The 22309-nt window shown below is 44.2% G+C and overlaps 1 protein-coding gene across 4 annotated transcripts in view; it reads right to left on the bottom strand.

Moving 5' to 3' along the window:
* The window catches only part of LOC122619660 (homeotic protein antennapedia), a 103887-nt gene that overhangs the window by 8713 nt on the left and 72865 nt on the right, over positions 1-22309 (bottom strand). For 2 of the 4 annotated variants that reach the window (XM_043796717.1, XM_043796719.1), the window contains 4 exons: positions 5066-5315; positions 4147-4923; positions 3702-3740; positions 3354-3567 (listed from right to left, as the gene is read on the bottom strand). In XM_043796717.1, coding sequence (XP_043652652.1) covers positions 3354-3567; positions 3702-3740; positions 4147-4767 — 874 coding nt within the window. In that variant the 5' untranslated portion in view covers positions 4768-4923; positions 5066-5315. Of the gene's footprint in view, positions 1-3353; positions 3568-3701; positions 3741-4146; positions 4924-5065; positions 5316-16989; positions 17034-22309 lie in introns of all 4 variants that reach the window. The other 2 variants (XM_043796718.1, XM_043796720.1) reach the window with 2 other exon arrangements.

Raw genomic sequence — 22309 nt, forward strand, 5'->3', positions numbered from 1 at the left:
GCGCAAATCCTCAAGTTAAGCAAAACTCTCCAGGACATTAAGTGCAGCGCCAACAGACAACAAAGTCCAAGGATGGAAAAGTTCGCCCTCCGCTCCGTGGATCCCGGCAAATGCCAAACGGATGATGGCCGGGATCAACGTTTTACCAAAGCCAGAGCAAAAGTTTTTCCAGCAGACAACGTGCAACTTTTTGGCCAGCGAGAAGTTCTTTTCATTGTCTTGAACCCCACTGACAGCTTTCAGGGGTAGAGGAGTGGAAACTGTCGCTTATAATGCGCACAATGAAGTGCACTTTTCCCGCTCGTCCTGGCCAGAATTGAAAAGTGCTCAGCTTTGGCTCTGCTGGCATAAATATTTCCATTTTGTGTAAGCGAGAGATTTCCCTGGCAATCTCAGTGAATCACAATGAGCGGTTCTGACAGCGGCAATAAAAAATGCATTTACTCGACAGCAACTACACCAAACTTTAGTTTCCCAATAAATGCACTGTTCCCAATTTAAGTGTTCAATCTTACTCGCTCTATAGGTTAAAACTTACTTTTTTAAATAATGTTGATTATTCTATTTAGCACATGCTAAAAATGACCACAAACACTATTTCACTCCTTGAATAGTCTACCAGCTTTAAGTGGTATTTGTTGTATGTGTGGAAATGATAGCAAAGGACGGAGCCAAACACTTGTTGCCAAATTTGTTGACTGTCGCTTTAATTTATGACCCAAAACTCCAGGACCGCAATAAGAGCAAGCAGCATCAAAAGGATTTTGGCTTGGAGTGCAAGTTGCCTCCTCTACTCGCAGCGAATTATCAAATAGAAGAAAGACAAAAAAGGGGAATGAGGCGGAAATCGAGCTGAACTTGGTAAATATCCAAACAACATTAAGTCAGGAAAGCCGACTAAAGGGCCAAAGAGTTTCCAGGTCCCATTGTGCTGAATGCCATCATGAGTTACAACTTAATTGAAACGAAGCTTCGTTCCCCCACACTTCTTTAGCATCGGAAGACGCAGAGCAGACTCTTCTCGCCTTGCCCAGTCACGATCGGAACCTTTGTGGCACCTTTATCTTTTTATTTGTTCGCCTTAGTTGTTGCCTAATGCACGCTTGAAAAATGTCCAGGCGTTAAGTAGTTGCAATCGTGTTACAGTGGAGTTGGGCGAAATATATAGGACTTTTATATAGAAACTAAGGGATTTGCTGGCTACGCAAGGGCTTTCTCAACTGATATCGTAAAGGATATGGCAATAGGCTATCGGATAGGCATCTAATTGAAAAGGTAGCCAGTTGCTCTCAGTTCGGAAAGGTATATTTAAAATATGTGTCTGGTATTCATACACTCAACCTGTATCTAATTATTATTATTTCATGTTCCTTTTTCAAAATAAATAAATAAATACAAAGTCCAGAAGTAACTGAAACTCTAACCCAGGCCAACCCTGATCCAGCCAATCCCTCAATGTAGATCTCATCTATTTCGTCAGGCGCCTGAGGCCCTTGGGCAATCTTCGATTATTTGTCCCACTGTCTCCGAGTTTTTATGGGATATGCAAAATGCAGCGAACACGGAGGAGGAAGCGCAGCGCAGGCGAGGCAAAAACCTAAGCAGAAATAAACTCGTATGCATTTAATCATCGTAACTTAAGCCCGGGATCATGTTGTGGCACAGTGAGAATGCCGCAGTTGCCGCCGCGGGAGATGCAGACCGAGCTTTGGGCCAACTCCAGCTTTAATTCTCCAGGCTCCCTCCTCCCCATCCTCCCTGACCGCTTAATTTTTAATAAAAAAAAAGGAGCAAAAAGTCCAGAAAGGAGTATATAATAAGAGAAAAGAGGGAAAACTTCATGTCACCGCGGAGCCTGCCTTCCATCGCGTTATTTTTTGAGGCGCGTTCTTTTTATTTTTTGCACCGCCGCGGAGGATGAGGGAGGGGATTAAGACGACGAAGTGGCCACTGCGGAGTGGTGCTATGAATGGGGCCTCGGCGTGTTCTGGAGATTAATAAATTGATGGCATCCATTGCACATAACGTGTAACTAATGGCGCTCATCAATTCTGCTTTACATCTCAATCTGGCTTTGGCGAAAAAATACAGCCGGCTACAAACAAAAAACCACAACAGCATCTAGAGCTGGGTACGGGTAGAACTCCTTGGACTCCGCAATGACCAGGACAAGCGAGCAGGTCGGCTGGAGGGCGAGGAAAAGGCACCGACCACTTGAGGCCTGCTTTCACTTTCTCCGGGGAAAGTGGCATGCCATTGAAATGCTATATTTGGAAAGGACTCGCCTTCTTGTCTTTACACCTATTTGGCTGGAAAGGCGGGCACCCACATCCCCACTTATGCAACATCCTCTAAGCCTAGAGCAGAACCACATGCAGTCTGTGTGCTCTACTTTCCAGCTACATTAGTTACGCCTAGGGTTTTGCAAACCTTTTTCTTGCAGGATTTCCAACTATTGTCAATTTGCATTAGCTGGCAGGACCGCCTCCTGTGCTGCGATCTTCTGGCGGATCTGGCAAGCGGAACCCAAGGAGCTCCTATTCCGCCACCTCTTTCGTCTTTCATCTGCCTGCATTCATCGATTTTCGGATTTGGGAAATTCGCAAATTTGAACAAATGTCAGGTATCGGGTTGTCTTTGCAGATGGATTACGGCTGATGTCAAGCAATTGGCCAAGGCAATAGAGTGAAATTACCCGGACGTGTCAAGGCCAACGCAACGCATTCAAGAATATTTGAGGTAAGATTTTTGCACGAAGCTAAAATCGCTTTGGGCTTTACAAATTTATTTGAATAAATCTGTTCAGAAACTAAGAAATATTTTGTTTGTGGCATCTATATGTACAATTTGAGTTTGCCATTTTGAATCGACCAAATGCGTGACAAATATTATATTTTTGCATTTTATAATAAACTTTTGCAGTATTTCAAGAAATATAAAATACATAATACTTTAGGGTTAAGCCTTTTGCTTTAAATATTTTTTCGAATTTTAACTACACATTTAACAGGTATAAATGCGTACTTCTTTTTGGGCTGCTTGACCTGTTTTAACTGCTTACACGACTGCTTGCGCATTGATCTCGTATCAAGCAGTAAACACGATAGCAAGCAGTACACTTCGACTGCTTTTTACTGCATTGCTTCGCAGCAAGAGGCTCGCTGTAAAAGTTATAGTATTATTAATATTTAGGTAAGACAGCTCTAGCTGTTGTATGCACAGTTAAGATTCTAATGGGAACTACGACCAAATCTAAACAGGGAACTAACTACTTCAACCCACTACGATAAGAAGAAGAAAAATTCCACTTAATACGTTTCGTGGAATTGTCGATCACTTTCCTTGACACTTACCAAACTGACTTCGCATCCAGGGATACAGTGGAGACGGCATCCCCGAGGACTGCGAGTTCGGGTTTTGGGAAGGAGGCGTGTGTTGGCCAGGATGTCCCTGGTGCATCTGTGGAGGACCCTGGCCCTGGTGCATCATGCCCTGAGGTGGGGCGCCCACCGGCGGAACTCCCGACTGCTGCTGGTACATGCCCATGTTGTGGTGGTTCTGATGGACCTGCGTTGGGTAAGATTCCAGATTAGTGATATTGCTATTTCAGAGATATATCTTTAAACCATCAACCGGTGAAAGAGGTTAGGTTTCAGCGGATGTTGAAGTAGCTGACAAGCGCCATGTGGACTCAATCTTACCTCTGTCACGTCGGGAACTCCCACGTCCGTGTAGCCCAACTGCAGGTGCGAACGGCAAAAAGCGGCAGTAAAAAAGATGGGAAAAGCGTTAAGTGGTTGGCGAGATATGCGTGTGATGAAAGGTTTTCGGTTTGGGAAATTAGTTAAAGTAAACAAAACGTAACCTTAAATGTGCCAGGAGATACATATAAAAAGGATCTAATAAAGAAAGTTGTATTGCCCTGTGTTGTCAAGATTAGTTGCAAATTAGGCACTTGGGTTCATGTTCATGTTATAGGAAGCGAAAAAAGTAACTTGTTTTTATTTTTTATAGAAATTTGAAATTCCTAATTACGAAGCATAAACCGATCATTTCGTAGTGTGCCAATTAAAAATGGGTGCCCCAAAAGCCGTGTGCCTTCACCACAGTAACCCATCAAAGCTACAATATAAGATCTGTGCTCACCTGCGCCTGAGGATGTCCCATGTGATGGGGCAGCGTCATCTGGGCGTTCATATGGTGCCCGGACATCTGATCCACCAGCGGAGGAGATCCGCCCTCGGGAACCATGCCCAGTCCGCCGACGGCCGCCTGCAACTTGCAGCTGGCGTAGACCACGGGCTGCTGTTGCTGCTGTTGCTGCTGCTGCGGATGTGTCACCTGTTGCGTCACCTGCGGCAGCTGCTGCTGCAGTTGCTGGGGGGCCTGCTGCGCCTGCTGTTGCTGCTGGTTCTGCGAGGGCTGTTGCTGCTGGGGCACACCCAACTGACCGTTGGTCTGCGCCTGGGGCATGACCCCGCCCACCTGGCTGGAAGGGCTGTCAGGGCGGGAGTAGACCTGGTGCTGCTGCTGCTGCTGCTGGTCCATCCCCTGGCCGTTGTAGTAGGGCATGCGATCGTAGGGCGGGAAGCGCGGATAGGGCATGTTGCCCTGGTGATTCGCGTTCTGGCTGTAGTGGTGCATCTGCTGGGCGTCCAGGTCGGTGACCCCGTTGCCCGGGTAGTGGCCATGATGCATGTCCGCCCCCATGTACGAGTTCGTGAAGTACGAGGTCATGCTCTCGCAGTTGTTTGTACTCATCGTCATTGTGGCAGCTTCCTCAGCGTCTGCTGATCCCGCCCCGAGTCCTGATCCTGGAGTGAACGTGATCGTGACTGTGATTCTGCTTAGTGGCTAGTGACTGTGGTGCTCCTGCCTCCCTGTCTGCGTGCTTTTAGCTTCTTCTCTTATATACAAAGTAAACTGGATGATACGAAAACCCCAAATTAGAATATTGCTTTGGATATTGAAAAGACATTTTTAGCCGTATTGACGTGTTTAAAATAAAACGCGACTTTATATGGCCAATTATTGGTGATCATCACCCTTATTGTAGCATACTTACCTAAATTTACTTTGAACACTTAAGTACAATGTACAGTTGCGTAGCCTAGTCTTAGTTAGTGTGTAGTTGTGATGTGAGGTATAAAATGATTTCCGCTTTGCTGTTCCTCTATTTGCTGTCTTGGCCAAAAATGACGAAATTAACCTGCCCTCCTCTCTCGATTTGGTAAAAACCTCGTCTCCTTGGTGTTCTTTGATCCTTAAGTAGCCTTATCCCCTAGTTGGTATTCCTCAATTTTGTTTTTGAAACTCTGTAAATAATTTAAGGCGAGATTTGATGTTATTTTTGGTGTGCTCATCTCAAAGTATCAATGTATAGTGAACTTTGATGTGGGATTTTGGCGGTTTGATTTCACATGTTCCCTAAGATGGGAGAAACATGTGGAGTTCGCTTATAAATTGTTTCTTGCTCGCATGGACGAGTTCTTAAAATTATTCCAAAGTCCGACACTTTGGAAGCGGGAAGAGTTTGTGGGGTGTGTAAATTCTGCAGATGTTTCTTTCATGATTACCGATTATCTTTCGGCATATTGATTGCCAGTGCGAAACCCGAATTAATAAAATAGAAATCTAAAAAATGTTTTTTAATAATAACCGATTTGTTATGTTGTCACGTTATACAGGAATTTATACTCAACAGTAAACCACCTGAGCACCCTGCAGCCGCCGCTTGCTGCAGAAATTGGACAAAGTCAAGCCAAGATGACATTCTGAAATGTCCTCCGAGAACTTTTGTAATCCCCAAACCAAGGATCTTCCACTGGCATGCGATTGCCCCCGTTTTCCACGCTCTTGACAAGCTGACAACATACATTGAATTTATGAATATTAAATCACTTGTGTTATCCCCTTCTGACCTGACATCCTTCCGGTCAAAGTGATTTAATTTCCTGGCTCATTATCACGAGTCTCTGACCTCATAAATCACAAAATTGCCCGCTCCAACTCTAGTTGGACGATAATCCAGACAGAAAGGGGGAGACGGAGACGGAGACACACGTTCAATGCCGCGCCATGCATATTCACATGTCGTCCCGCTCGCTCCGAATTGAGTCTGCGGTGATGGTGACAACCCTGCCGAAAATCCACAGCTAACTAACGGTAACTTGCTGTCGGAAATGAAACTTCCCCGACTTCCATAAAGCACGAAGGCCCAAACAAAAAAAAGGGCATAATAAAATAAGCGGAATGGTAAACTTTAAAGTATTTCAGCTGTGTCCCCTTTCCCTCCTTGCATTGTGTTCGTCCTGCATTCTCTGCGCTTCCTAGTTCTCCTCCACCCGCCACTTTTCCTGGCATTTCCCTTTTGTTAACGAAATAATTTTCTTGCCTCCGACGCTGCCAAAGCCAAAAGCTTCCCTTTCAATTACACATTTCCCAATGATGGCGATTGAGCGGGAGTCTGAGTCTCGGGATGGGCAAAATGGCGCGAAAGGACAATGGGTGCGGCGGAAGGAAGCGTGCGTTCGTGGTTGTGTGTTGAGTGCTCTCATTGTGTACATATGTGTGTTTGTGTGTGTGTTTGTCGAGGGCCAAACGGATGCTGGCAAATCGCTGGACTCTTCCCCGATCTCTGTCTATATCAGACATGTGGGTGGATAAGCGGTGGGCGGGGGTGGAATCAGAGGCCAGAGCCTTGGGGTAGGCAAAGAAACCCACTCAAGCACAAGCGAGATGATAATAATGTCTGATGTGTGTTTTGTCTGTTCTTCCTGTTTTTGCCGCTGCTGCGCCAGCGGGGGAGTGGGGAGGAGTCACATGCCTGCTCGGTGTATGATTTATGTTCGTCTGATGTGATTTATTCAAGCGAAGAAATTGCTCAAATTTGATTTGCCGTAACTGATTTTGCAAGCGTAAAGCGCATATCATTGAGTTTTCCACAATTTCAATAATTACATATTTATAAAATAATCCAAAAACAATTGTACTGATTACACATTTATTCCTTTATGCATTTTATTTGACGAATGGAGGTGAGTCGTACAAAAATGTTTATAAATGAGTTTTCCAAGATGGCGTAAGCAAGGTAAGCAACAAATTGAAGGTAAAGTTTGGAATAAAAAGCGATCATTCCATTTAAATTCAACACATAATTAAAGTCAGCTTCAACGCCACCTAACGATAATTCCAGAAACTAACGCATTTACATGACAATTGCCAAAGCTTCGTCAGATTTGACAGCCTGAAAGTATGCCACGTACATTGTAGGTCTGGCAGCGCCATCTAGCAGAATGTCAGCGCACTGTCAGCACTCAAATCGAAGTTGACGGCTGGTACAGTGGAGCACCAACACGTGCATACCAAAAAAGTTAGAATAAACTATAAATATAAATTATAAACTATCTTGTAATTAAAATATTTGCTAAGTTATCAACGAAACATTAGTGGTATATAAATATATTTTCCCTATGCCTAAATTTAGCATCAATCTGTGCTACTTTTTAAAAGTATTTTATTAATTTATGTTTAGCTGGGTATTATAGAAAATTGGCAATCCAAGATATAATCATATACATTCGTCCCACTGTGCAATGCCATTGCTCGTGCACTCAGGTTAAGCCGAGACAGGAACCATAGTTTTAAGCCCAGCCCACTTAGCTACGCACACATTCGCAGTGGACACACTTCTACACAAACAAATGCACACAGTGCGCATGCCATATGGGCAGACCCGTTGCCAGTTTTAAGCCACACACCTCGACAACTGATTGCCCAACCCATATCGGATCAAAAGGCGATCCGTTGGCCAAACGGAGGACCAGTGGACGGGTTACCCATCACTCACTGCAGAGATTTCACCCAGAATTCTGGTAATGAGCACATCAACTCATTCCCATCCAGCTCATACACTCCCACGCATGCGTCGTCCCTGTCTAACCAATGTGTCCGGAACCGAAATGAACACAAATGAAACGACATGAATGACTTCTTTCTTCGGCCATCAACTTCAGCCTCAGCCATTTTGATTTGCGACTACCATCGCACAGTTCAACTTAAGGGGATGAATACTAGACGTTCGAAGTATTTTGGAAATGGCAAACCTATTTCCAATATATTCTTTTATAGTATCTCAGTTGTTGGAGTTTGGTTGGAAAGAGCTTTGGCAGATTCGAAAAACATTAAATAAAAACTAACTACACATTTAGTTAGGTTGAAAAATCTTCCCTACGCAATACCAGACTTTTTGGTCGTACTAAGAAAAAGACTTTAAAGTCCATATGGAGCTAAAATTGACTTCTTTCAATACCTTTTCTACCATTTATTTTTTTTTTTCATTTTCAGCTGTTAGACGAAGGCGTCGCCCGTCAACTGTCAGTTCATGTTCTCGTTCTGGTTGTTCCTGTTGCCACCGCTGCTTGAGTTGCCATTGTTGTCGGCATCATTTGAAGAAAGGCGTCCGGGAGGAAGCGGCAACGGTAAACCTATAGCAGTTAGTGCGACTTATCTTCAGGTGGAACAGGGGGAGGTGTTGTGTGCCGGGAGGATGTCTCTCAATTAAAGCGAGTCGAGAGAAGCGTTCTGCTCGGCTGCTTCGACCTCTGCCGGCGGCTTGAATTGCTGTTTTGCATTTTATTTAAATAATAATTGGCTTGACTAACTTTTCGCAGCGGCTGGAATGTGCAGAGGGGAAGTTAGCAAGACCTGGAAACATGGGAGGTGGAACGCATAACAGTGGCCTTAAAAAGATTACTCTTTCCAATTAAGGAAATCACTCAAGAAACTCTTCGAAGTGGAAGCGCTATTTCAAAAAGTACTCTAGAATAAATCAAAGACACACTAATGCCATGGCCAAGTAGGCTAAAAAATAGTTCACTATCATTTAGAACCGTCTGGAGAAATTTATTACATATTGAAACCCACATTCTATTTTAACAATGACCTTGAAACCAATCGTACTCAATCCGTGTCTCGCTTAGAACATATATATATTCAATATATTCACCTGAAGAAGAAGACCGCGAAGCACGTGCTCTTTAAGGGTCCGAAAAATGCCAGAACAGTTTATTGTGCCATCAACTAAAAGAGCAAATAAAGTTTTATTACCACTATAAATTTCAGGCACTTGAAGCAGCCCACCAAAAACAGAGGCAAACGTAAGCCAACAACAGAAAAAAGCAAGAGAAAACCCTACAGAAATTGTACAGAGGCGTATGCCCAAAATTGTTAAGGGGCATAATCAAGAAATATGTTAAGGGTAAATGCAAGCATTCGAATTAAAAATGTTGAAGTGCTGGAAACCATTGTTTTGGAAGTATTTCGCCCCTCCAATGCGACGCCACTGTGCTGCAGGCCGTGGTCAGGTTCTGGCTCAGACTGCAGGAGGCTAAACCCACGCGATTTGGAGACGTCGGCCAGACAGAGACGCCAAGAACAAGAAGTCGAGGAAGGAGGGAAAGGAAACCGGCGGCGATACGGAAAGAGGGGGATTTGGAAAGGGGCAGAGGGGCAAGGAGCAGGGCCCATCGATGAGGGGTCTTCGAGGACGAGGCCTGCATGTTTCTCACATTTATCTTACTGCGAGTGCTGCGTTTTATTGCGATTGGAAATTGAGCTTGTCAACGCGGCAGCGGGCAACGCATGGCTAGTTATCGAAACCAGAGGCGGGGCGGGGAGGGGAGGGAAACCAGGAGCCCTTGAAGAGCGGGCGGGGGTTCTGCGAGAGGGGTACGAGCTGCAGGGACAGCTGGTCGAGTTTTTTGGTTCCTGGTTCCCTGAGATAATAATAAAAATGTCAGTCTTTGGCGATTCTCCACCGAGGCGATTCTCTGCCGTCGGTTCATAAATAAAGTGCTGCACTAGGAAGAGTATAATGGAATTAGTTAGCACCCCCATGTTATTAAATACAAGATGTTAAATGAAATTTTAAAAATATGCCATCCATTATTGAAAATCAGAAATGTTTTTAAAGTTCTAACATTCGGAAAGAGACTCAGAACACTTCAAAATTTAATGTGCCGTATTTGTTACAGTGCCGTGTCAACTCTTTTTCCGGCCAGCCTTCGTTTTCCCTTTTCTGTTGCATTTACATTTTGGCCATGATCCTGGTATCCTGGTCAAGTGGCAGAATAAGGCATTTTCCTGGATATTTAATTGGCGCATATTTAGCATTTACTAATGGACATGAGGCACAGTGTGAAGGCACCTGCCCCAAGTCAGCGGCTCCCGGGGGAATAAGAAACGGGAGGGGTGGAGCGAAAGGAGGGGGTTCAGACAGTGAGCACACACAGAAATGGACAATGACAAGAGCTGATAATAAATCTAATTGACACATTTGCAATGGTTGACTCCCCGTTTGCAATTCCGCCGAGAGATCGGGCGAGGATCTGGATCCCAGATCCGAGACGCAAGATGCGAGATGCAATTAAAACTGCAACTGCATTGCTAATGATCGTGGCAACTCTCTCTCCGTCTCTCTCCGACACAATTGCGAATTGTGTAAGAAAAAGCTGAAACAACTTGACAATCTACACGCACACACGAAATACATAAATTTTTGCGATCATATCGAATCATCGATCAATCGGGCGCTGCGGACAGCCATCGATGGACCATTCCTGCCGCGATAACACCGCAGGACCTCAACCGCCGCTGTCTGCTGCTGTCCACACTCGACGCACTTGAGGCACTCGGACCACTCGGACCACTTGGCCACTCGAAGCTCCCAGAAAGCCATGCCATGCCAGTGACATCCATCCATGTTGGACTTCATCTGTTGCCGTTGATTGGCAGGCAAACGGCAGAGAAAAAAGCTGGTGGAAATTGATTGGCAAAATGAAACATGGCCAACACATTGGGCTCATGTTTGCGATGGCAAAAATGCCTTCATTACAACGCGCAATGCGTAAAACGCAGGCCACGCATGCGCATTGCTCTTGGATGCTGGGATGTTCAGATGTTTGGATGCTCGGATGCTCGGATGCTCAGATGCTCAGATGCTCAGATGCTCAGATGCTGACTCCTCACGCGGATCCCGGAGCACGCGATCCTTGGGATCCAATCCACTATCTCCGTTTGTCACCGCAAAGCCCCTCGTTAAGTGCAGTGGTTGGCTCGGAAATATATTGTGCTACAATTGAATTGTTAAGTGCCTGGCCATCGGACCGGGTTGCGTGTGAAAATTATAATTTCCTGACCAGTTTTGGTTCCAGTGCTGCTGCTGCTGCTGCTGACCCCAGCAAACAAGAAAAAAATAAATATATACATTGTATGTAAAAGGAAAAACACAGAAAACCAGCACAGCAATGTTGTCAACAATTTGCAAAGGTTTTTATGTTGCTGCGGTATCGCAATCAACCACGCGTAGAAACATTTAAGTGGAAGGTAATTAAATTTCGTTTTATGACCACTAGCCGTACAGAAACGAAGGGAAATTGGTTGCGCCACGAAAATAAATATTGTTTAAGCGCGGAAAGTGAAATTAGTTGAGCTACAGCCGAGGGAAAAAGAGTTGAAAAGGTCACCAAAATTGGCTGTTTGCAAGGCGCAAAATACCGACTTCTCTCTCTGATTTCACCTCGAATACTTTAAGGGAAAACTATTAGCAAGAACCTGTCCTGGGAGACCCCGCTGGTTTGGGTTCACGAAAGCCAGCGGGTGTCAAAGGTGAAAGTGCAATGCTGCAATGGTTGCATAAGGATTGACGCAGATGATGCAACACCCGAAAAGGACCTAGCCAGGTAACCGCAATAAAACGCACAAAATTTCCGAACTCCCTACCTTGAGCACAACAAAGAAAATAGAGCAATTAACCTGGCCTACGTGCTCTGGGTTTGGACCAGTCTAAGTCGCAGGCAACTCTGTAATTTGCTTAATTGCCTGTTAGCGGCAAAGATAATCTAGACTTGCTTTTCCGAAAATGCGAAATTGTGACCGACGCAACTGAGGCACTTCGCTTCGATCAATTGCGTGGAAATGTCACAAAGTCAACACGTAATGTGTCCGCCCTAATTGAGGCCAAAAAGCTTTAATTAATCAACTACGCAGCAATCTATTATACGTTGAGTTTAGTTGGCCAGAGTCATCGACAATCTATCAAAACGATCGTCTTCGTAGATTTGTATGTTCTTAGACTACATCGGCGCTTTTGACTCCCTAGAACTACTCACATTGAAGCCTTTAATACATTTAAGCCAACTTAAAAACAGGTAGCTTCTGATATCGTTTTGTTGCGGTCTTAACCTTCTTCGATTATCTGCCGCCGCATTAGCAGTGTCAACTTCATCTGCCGCCATGTGCTCCCGTTTCATACTTTATTTACTTATTCAAATCGTTGAGATTCCCTCCCTCTGACCCACTACCCCGCCCCACTACCACTTTCCCCGCTCTCCTTGCAAAGCATTCAACTTTGCCGCCTGACACTTTTGTGACAGCGACAAAAACTTTTGTTCTATTTTCCGCAGAACAGAACAGAACAGAAGCCGGCGACGAGAAAACCCTCGACAGCCAGGCAAAGCAGGCAACATTGCAAAATGCTAAAACAAAAGGCTGGAAAAAGTCTATATGTATAAGACGTATCACCCCCCAACTCGTGGCGAATGTCATGACAGGCTCAGTGACTTCGGGACCCGGGAACCAACTGAATTGCTGACTAACAGCCTGTCGCGAAATATGAGTCCATTTCAGCAAAAGAGATACCGCAGCGGAGCGTACTGCGATTCTGGCTACGGTGGGTAATCGCACACAAGTGCGAGCTTTGAGGGGTTCTACTAGGTTCCAGGTTCTACTGCGCAGTGCTTTTATCTAAATATTCGATCAAGCTTAAATTATTTTCGAATTATGTACATGTTTGAAAACATTTCTTACTTGGACAAATTAAATATTTGGATTTAAAAGCCAGTCTCTAGAAATTGGAGACATTATTATAGTTCTGAGATGGTAACATTAGTTATAACTTCGAAATTGAACAAAGTGCATCACTCAGTAATTTTATTTGGTGCAAACTATTCCGAAAGCAGTCCAAAAGGGCTGCCTGGTGACAATGATGATGTTGCCCCAGGGCCTGTCCCGTAATCCCCAACTGAATCCTGCTGCCGGCTTTCGGCTTTCGCACCACTGTGCGTGCACGTGCTTAAATACTTTGGCATTACCCACCGCCCACTGTCGCTCCCCTGCCCCTCCGACTCCACCGCCCATGGAAGTCTTCGGGATGTGACACAAAATGCCGCCATCGTCGCTGGCTGTCATCATTGTCTGCTTTAAAGATTACACAAAATATTTGTAAAAATACAAAACAGAACAAGGGGTCGCTGCCGAGGTGCGGGCGGGAAAATAAACTCAGAGCTTTACAAAAATAACAACTGCGGAGGCAGAGCCACAACAGACAAAGCGAAATCAAAGAAAAACAACGCAGCAAAACGAGAACGGGGAATACACGAAAATATTTACAAAATATTTTCCACTTCAACGAAATGGAAAACGCGACCGCCCCAGTAGCCGCCACCTTCTGCCGCATAGCTTCTGCCTGCCTTGAGTTGACTTGGCTTTTGTCTGCCCATTTTCCCATTTCCCATTTCCCGTTTCCCACTTCCCATACCCACCCCCTTGCGCTCCACTTCTTTTTGGGATGTCTCGCAACGGCTCGTTGGCTCTTCTTTTTATCTCCAGTGATGCCAGGACCTTGGACTCCAATTACTAGAGACTGATGATGAGATGTGGTGAGATGTCCCAAAAGCTAACTAATGCCTTTAAATACGTTCTGCACGATAACCTTATTTTACTTTTTATTGCAGCTTAGAAGACCTTTAAGTATTTTAATTACTTGTATATATCTATAAATGTACTTAAAGCTGAAGTGGATTGATTTTAAAAATGCCAGCTTGCCATCGCTGTTTCCCACCGCTTCAGTTCCAGCTTCAGCTTTTCTGCGGCGCCGACTGCCAACGAGCGTGAAATGCCTTGTGAGCAGCGGCAGAGACGACAGCAACAACGCAGATGCAACTGCAGCAGTTGCACATAGCAACAATAAGGCGAGAAAAGCGATCCGAGCAACAACAAATTGCTTAAGTGAACTTGACTGAGAAATCGGCGGCAGAAAAAAAAGGGAGGAAGAAGATTTTCGCACAAAGTGCGACAAAATGCTACAGCAAACAAAAGTTGAGCAAATTATATAGATGGATCTGGATAGGTCTGACACACTTTTTTTTATACACATTCGAGTGTGTCTACATATGTACATATGTATATGAGCTTTTTCGTCTTGCACACTTATAATTGGAAAACGAGTTTATATTTGATTTTAGTTTTTCTGTTGTCCGGAGCGAAGCCTGAAGAGGAATAAAACTAATAGAATACTTGGAATACTAGAATTAAACATTTTTAAATTAACTTTATCTGGCATATCAAGAGATTAAAGTTGAAAGTCAGCCAACAACAAAAAGAAGATAGTAGTTTGCTGTCCACAAAACCCTAATGCTCATCCAGGGTTAATCCCTTTTGGAGCACATCCCCCACACATGGCCCTCGGGGGACTGGAAACTCGTCCTCGGACTCGCCATGATATGATAATTACATGGCGCCACAAAATAGAGCCCAGGGAAAAGTGGAAGTGGAAATGGAAATGTGAAATTCATTTTCATTTAGCGCTGGCCGCAAACTTCAACGCGACCACTCAAAATATGAAATGGAAAATGTGTGAATATTTTATTTGCTTTCAGCCAAACTCCATTTTCCCTCCGAGCCAGATTGTAAGGCACATGTGGCAGCGGCACCAACAACGAGCTATGTCAATGTTAATTTAGCCAACGCCACAAAAAGAGAAAAAAGAAGCCGAACAATTCCATTGGGCATTGTTAGCTTAGGCAACCTCCTACTCAACAGAAAGCCAGCACCGGCTGATTTCACATGTGGCCATGTCAACTTTCATGAAATTAGTTGGCAACATGACGAGCTGCCAGGGAAATGTCGCCGTATCCGCCACGAACACGCCCCTCCGAGGGGCGTGGCGGGGCGAAGTGGTTTCTCTACTGCACTGAGAGAAAATATTAGCAACAAAAGGTTACCAAACGAAATTAGTCGAATGAAATTTAAATGTTAAATAGGTATATTTTATACCAAACTACACACTCTCAGTCATAATTTGCTAAGAGTAATAAGTAAATTTTATGAAAACATAAAACCCTGAATACAACTCATTATATTGTGCTTTCTTCTCAGTGTTAGGCTGTAACTTTTGGCTAATGCGCAGCTGACAACGGGCCACCAACCGACACCTTGGGGCAAAGTAGTTTTCGCTGTTTGGGAACCAAAACCAAAAACCACACTGAGCCTGCGTCCGTGGGGATTACAATCGTAACCGTGAGTGAGTGCTCATATATCCATGTGCCGCACTGTACACGTGTTGCAGCAACGCCACAAAGCAGCGCAGAACGCAACAGAACGCACCACAACGACCACGCTGACGGCCCTGCCTGCTAATTAAAAAATTTCCCGCACCTCGTCACCACCCACGCCTATTTTCAGTGCTATTTTCTCCAGCCATTTAGTCTAATTATTACAAATGGACGAGGGGCAGGGCGCTAAAAAAGACAAAATGAACGAAAACTGCACAGAGAGTTTGTACGAAAATGCACTCACAAATTCATTAAAGTAATTAAAAGGCCATTTGAATGCTAAAAAAAAACTCAGTTGTTATTCCAACTTATATTCTAAAACTGGCGAACAGTAGAACCTGCTCACAGCACAAAGCCAAAACATTTATGACTGCAGTCGGAAGATGTATTAATTTGTAGAAAGTTTAGAAGTATTTGTTATTTATTAATGACACAACACTGCACGTCCAATTAAAGTTCACATTTCAATTTCATTTCATTTCAATTTAAAAGAAAAAAATGGATTTGGACACACTGTTCTATGTCTTAGTTCCATTGAACTTTGCCGTTGTCTCAGGAATCTGTTTTTCCTGCATTTCAACTTTGGCGTGACAAACACTAACTACTTCGCTCCCACCTTTTTTTCCTCACCCTCCTAAAATCCAAACACGAATCTGTTTAATCGATAAAAGCATTTCAACTGCAATTTGGCTATCGCTTAGTGCGAACATTTAGCAGGACGAGTAAGCAGCCAAAGGGAAGGGTAGCAAAAGTATTTGAAACTACTTTGCAGATACAATATGGTGGTAAAACAGCTCCCACACACAGAAACAGATAGAAATAACACTAGCTGAGATTTCAGATCTCTCCCTTACCCCCATGGGAAAATTCAGCACATTTCGAAGGCCGAAAATGGGCGGTAGGTCTTTATTTTTGTGCGTGTGTGCTACAGTAGAAATTCAAATAAGTTTAAAGGTGAGAAAATAGGAAATTTTTAGCTAGAACACACTTAATTTGCTTTAGGTGTGTCTGAATTAGATTTTGTATGCATCCGTTTGAACTTAAACTGAAATATGTAACTAAAATGATTATCTACAGCACTTAAAATCATTTAAATTATCAATCAGCAACGACGAAATATTTCTTTCCGTGCAGAAAGGAATTTGAAGATCCATAACCGAAACTAAAACTGGCCAGGCACCCAGCCGATAAGGTTAGTCCAGTTTCGACTTGGTCCTGCTCCTGACCAGCTGCCATATGGATGAATACCAAATACGGCAGGCAAAAAAAAAACATTGGAGGTGGAGAAACGAAAATGGCATTAGAACATCGTAATCGCAGGCACCACAAAAACCGGGTGGATTTTTCCTCGATTCTTTCTTGTTCTAGCCATGCTGTTCGAATGGGAAAAACAACCCCGTCCAAAATGGGGTAACTCAGTGCATGTGTATGTGTGTGATATTGTGGGGTGGTTTTCCTTTGCGGGGCTCAAGTTATCCCATCTCCCAGTTATTGAAGTTTTCCTTTCGCTTTCCCAAACACAAGCGGGGAAATTGCAAACGCATTTAATTACATTGTTCGGGGGTTAGGAAATGAGATTGGAAATAGTTTACTCTACCGTGAACTGTTATTGAATCTTTCCGTAAAGCGTTGAAGATTTACCTGAAAAAGAAAAAACGAAACATATTAAATATTGCATACATATACATATGTAAGAGAAATAAAGCTTATAGACCATTTTCTGTACATTCGCCCAAAGCCTATAACAATTATCCACTACTTCTTGGTAATTTTCAGCTCAATTGGCTTCGATTCAAACCAATTAAATCATTGGCCAGCATTAATTTAGGAAAGTCACTTGCAGACAAGCGGTGGAGCAGCCGAGAGAACACATCAACGGCAGCAAAAGTCACAAGAGCGCAAAAATTACTTAATTAGTTGGCCAGCCGCAGAAAGGAGGAAAAAAGCGGTCCACGGCAAAAGTGTAAATTGAATGAAATATTCATGCGAGGCCCAGACTCCTGTCTTCCTGCCTTCCTGCGTTCCTGCGTTCCTGCCTTCCGTCCACGGTCCCCACCAAAATTGGCAAGTGCGAATGCCAGCCTGGTGTTTTATTGAATTGAAAATCTCATTATCACCTCGCTGCATTCTTTGAATGCATTCAAAGGGGAAGTCGAGGCAGAGGAACCTGCGTTTGGGACCAGTCAGGCCAACGCTCTTGGCAGATACTCGCAGCTAATTATCGTAATTATTGCAAATTTACAAATTGATATGAAATTGATTAGTGCCCCTTGGACGTGGATGCTGGACTGGGTGCTGTGGATACAGGTGCTACAGGTTTCCCATCCTTCTGCTCCAAACTGGTTTGTTATGCCCAAGTGTTGGCCTTATTGAAGATGCCGAAACGGACAGGGAGAATCTCTTCGAATATTATTTAAATAAATAAGTTATTACATAAGAATCAATACCTAAGTACTGGGAATATTGTTTTCTTAACCTTAACCGATTTTTAAATTAATTGGTATTTCTAGCCGTATTTACAATATTTATTCGACCGTCTGAAACTGTATCGTGAAATTACAGTAAGTTATTCATCTGGATCCAGTTCAGCCAAAACTAAGATCTTTGATTTAATAATAATAATTTTTAAAAATTGTGAACAATTTTTAAAATCTGTAAATGCATACTGAGTATGTCGGCACTGTGGAAATCCCGCAATTTGTCCACTCGACTGTCACATTGTTTGCCTCCATTGAGCGGGAAGCAGGCACAGTAAATGTTCATGGCGAGAACAAATTTTTCAATTAAGCCATTAATTCACTTCGCGCCACACAAATGCAAACGCACACTGACAGCACACAATCGAAGCCACACACACACACACACACACACTCAATAATTCGCAGTGAGTTAAAGCCATCATCATCGTCTTTGATCATCATGAGCCGCATCCTCGCCGCCGTCGGTTCTTCTGTCGCATTATTTTATTAAGCGAGCGGGCCATCTACGGGCATCGGAGACGGACACGGAGACGGAGTCTCCTTCTGTTTATCTCATCCCAATTGAAAGGCCGCCCTGCCACACCCCCTCCGCCCCTTTCGCTGTTGTCCACTCTTACGCAAATTTTATTCATGTTCGTCCTCCGCTTGGCGTTCCGTCCCCCGTGTCGCTTTGTTCCCTGCCTCTTTAGCTTTGTCCCCAAAAGCTGGCTAAGAAAGAAATAAACAAGTTTTCAGTTTACTGTTTAAAGCGAGAAGGAAAAGAGGCAGAGCCAATTTTCAAGAATTTTGATTTGAATTAATTGAAAGCAGCCTAAGCACTTAAAGATTCGCATGAGGACAATTTCTCGGACCAGCCTTAGAGCTGATATAACTTATTAAGATTTGTACAGAGTCTTAAAGCAGGAGATATTTTGTATAACATAAAAGAATGTACATGGTGTGGAGGTATCTAGGCCCTTGTTGCACTCATCATACAGCAACCGACCGCCGACCGTTAGTAATTTTCAACACCTCTGCAACGGGGCACTGCTGGTCGCCCCGCCCCTTTTTCGCCCCATGTGTCTGTCTCCCTCGCTCTCTGTTTTGGCTGCCTTGGCTGCCCGACGACAACGTCGTCATATTCATATCGACATACACCCCGTGGGTGTTCATGCAAATGGTTTACTTTTCACCTGCTTCCTTTTTGGCCAAAATGTCCCGCAAGTAAAACTGTGTGTGTAGGGGCTTATATTCTGTACTACTATGTAAAATATGTGGAATGGATATGCGTGCCGTTCGTGGTTGCTGTTGGTGGAAATTGCATGTTATTAGCCGCATACACGATCCCTTCCACTGATAACAAAACCATATTTTATTTATTCTCCCGATGTGGCTTACTTTTTTATACGAAATTTGCGAGCTTAGACATTTTATTTGCCAACAACCAGCAACCAGCGACCCACGAGCCACGTTCAAGGGGGCGGAATACGAGTTTCGGTCGCAACAGTGTCGCAGCATAATAAGAAGACATTATACCAACAACGGTGGCAGCAACAACGGCCAAACGGCAACAACGGTAGGTGAACAGGAGCGGGGGAGTTGGGGAACGGACCCCTAACTTGCGTGCTAACATGCAATTTCAATGTAACCACCCGAAAATGCAAGGGGAGCGGGTAGTTTGGTGAGAAGGAGCCAGAGCTGTAACACGTCTATAAAGAATTGTGAATAAGTTCGAAATAGCAACGAGATGTAATGACGAACTAAATCGCTAAAATCAGAGGAAGCAACACATTGAAATTGAATATTTTAGACTTAAAGTTTAACTTAGAGTTACAAAGAAAATCAGCAGATCACAGCTTATCGAATTTTCAATTTCTCATTTCAGCTTCGGCCCTGTTACCTTACACTTAACGAACATAACGTACACGCCACGTGTAACGCAAACGTATCAGACAGTTAAACGTTTTTTGTCCTGTACCGCTGGTATCTCAAAAAACCCTCTTTCTACCTCTGCGAAATCCTAACCGTAGCCGGCAAAACTTTTCTGTTTGTTTATCATTAAGACATTTTACACTTCGCACGGTTGCCCTTATAATCTGCCTGCTGTCATATGTGGATACTACACATACTAGCTGTGTATATAGGGTATTACGTGTATCTTCTTTGTGAGTGTGTGCAGGATATTGGCGGCGCCTGTCGCCGTTGGCTGTTTGTGGAAAGGATTACAAGGCGGCCACAAACAACTGCGACTGTTAACTGGTAGCAGGCTAACCAAACTTCAGCCACTTCAGCTCCACTCGTGTCTGCGTGTGTGTGTGTGTGTGTGTGAGTGAGTGTGTTTTTGTGTGTGTATGTGTGTGTGTGCTCCTTCCCGCTCGCACACCTCCTGCTCTCTAGCTTGCGCGCTGGCTAATTACAATAATTTTTCTAATGTCGCTGCGGTATAAATTTGTAACGTGACGTGGCGATAAGCATCTCTGCTCAGCGACGGAGTTCGTCGGGCCGCAAAACAACATGACAATTTCCAGAGCCTTGGAACACGAACATGGAGGAGCAACATAGAGTTGGCCAACATGGACAAGGTGGCCATCAGCCTGAGAAGAAGCGGCTCCAGCAGAAGCCGGCCTGAAAGAAACTAAAACGGAGCCTCAGCCAGAAACGTGTGCAGCGATAGACATCAGGCGAATCGCTCGGATCGTTGTCAATCAGAGGCCTCAGCCAAGGCATACACTCTCAGAAAATAATTACTAAGAAGGAGGGTCGAACTTTTAATCTGAGAATCGATTATGTTGGTTCGTTTAATTGTTAATGGCTTAATTTGGCTTTACAATTGTTGATCAACGTTTTTTGATTGTTTAGGCTTTGGGGAATGGTGAGTGTTCCCAAGTGAGACGTTTGTATTTTGTGAGAAAGTTATAAAAACTCACGTCATTGAATGGTCGAAAGGCATATTACAATTATATGTAGGCAAATGTAATTTAGTTTTTATCACGACTAGAGTTTTTTGATTTCTTTGTCTAGCTAAAGCTCAATCCAAAACTTTCCGCAGTGCCCAACTTTATTGAAAGTGCACAATAAACGCCACTGGGCCCAATTGGACAGTGTGCAGACCGCTCAATCGCTCTACGGTCGTACCGCCCGACTTCCCGCCCGAAACGCCCGTGAGTGTTGGCAATGTGCGCCGCCGGTGGCATTTAACCGCTGTAAATGAGTTTATCTGGCGCAATCAGCAATTTTCGGTATCCGCTTTGTGATGTCGCTGCGCATGTGCAGTTGAATGTTAATTAATTCAAATGTACTCGAACTTACAGCGAACAGCGGCGAAGAAGACAGCGCCAGGGCAACAACAATGCCGGTGCCCCTCCCCCTTTCGATCCCCCACCGCCCCTGCGGGCTCCCTATTGACAATCGCGATCGCCGGGCGATAAGCAAATTGCAGGCGCTGCAGTTCAAAGGAAAACGGCAATTATGCGCCGCACTCAGGTCTCGTTTTTTGTACATGTTTGAGTTTTGGTTAACTTCTTGGGGCTTGTGTCGCGAATCGAAACAAAAGCCTTGAGTTGGGGCAGAGGCTACAAAAAATGGCGATCAGGCTGGGAGCAGGGAAGTCGCTTCAGGGATAAGCAAATTAGCTATGAAAAAATGTCAATGCATGCAATGTGTATTATTTGTGTATTATTTGGCAACAAGAAAAGTCTCAAAGTAACGCAGTTTCCAAATTCAGTAAGCGTTCATTTTTTTTTATCGATATCTCATCGTTATTTCTATTTATATTTATTAGATACTCGATTATTTATTAAAGAGTCGGACTATAATAAAAGCACGGATTGCTCAATTAACCCCAATGACAACTTTCAGCGGTCTGGAAGCTTTGAAGCGCACTCACATGCCGCAATGCTTACATATTCTGGGCCCAACCGGATTACATAATTCCGCTTAAGCCCTGTCCGGCTCCTTCTTAACCCCATCCTACCCACAACAATAAGGAAACAACAGCAGCAACAACAACAACAGCGAACACATCATGGAGCCTACGTCCACTCCAAGGCTAATTAAGTTATTGGCTGCACGTTGGCAACTTGTTGCGGCATTTGGTTGACATTCGAGTGCAATTGACTTAATCCCCAGTAAGCTGTGGCCCGATGTTGTTGCCGCCAGACTGCAGAGTGCAGCTGCAGCTGCCACTGCCACTACCACTGCCACTGCCTCTACCACTGCCACTACCACTGCCACTGCCCCAAAGGTGCACTATTGTGCACTCGCCTTATTTGTACCGACAACACAACAGCAGCAGCAACATCCACGGCAGCAGCCGCAGCAACTGCAACAGCTACAACTGTTGCCACTGCAACAGCAACATGAGCCAGTGGATCCACTGCGTTGGCGGTTCCCTCTGCTTTTCCCCTCCTTTCCGGCCTTGTATGTTAATTTGTTTTGGGATCTCCTCAGCAGCGTCTA

This window comes from Drosophila teissieri, chromosome 3R (assembly GCF_016746235.2).
Source record: "Drosophila teissieri strain GT53w chromosome 3R, Prin_Dtei_1.1, whole genome shotgun sequence".
In the NCBI taxonomy this organism is placed as follows: Eukaryota; Metazoa; Arthropoda; class Insecta; order Diptera; family Drosophilidae; genus Drosophila; species Drosophila teissieri.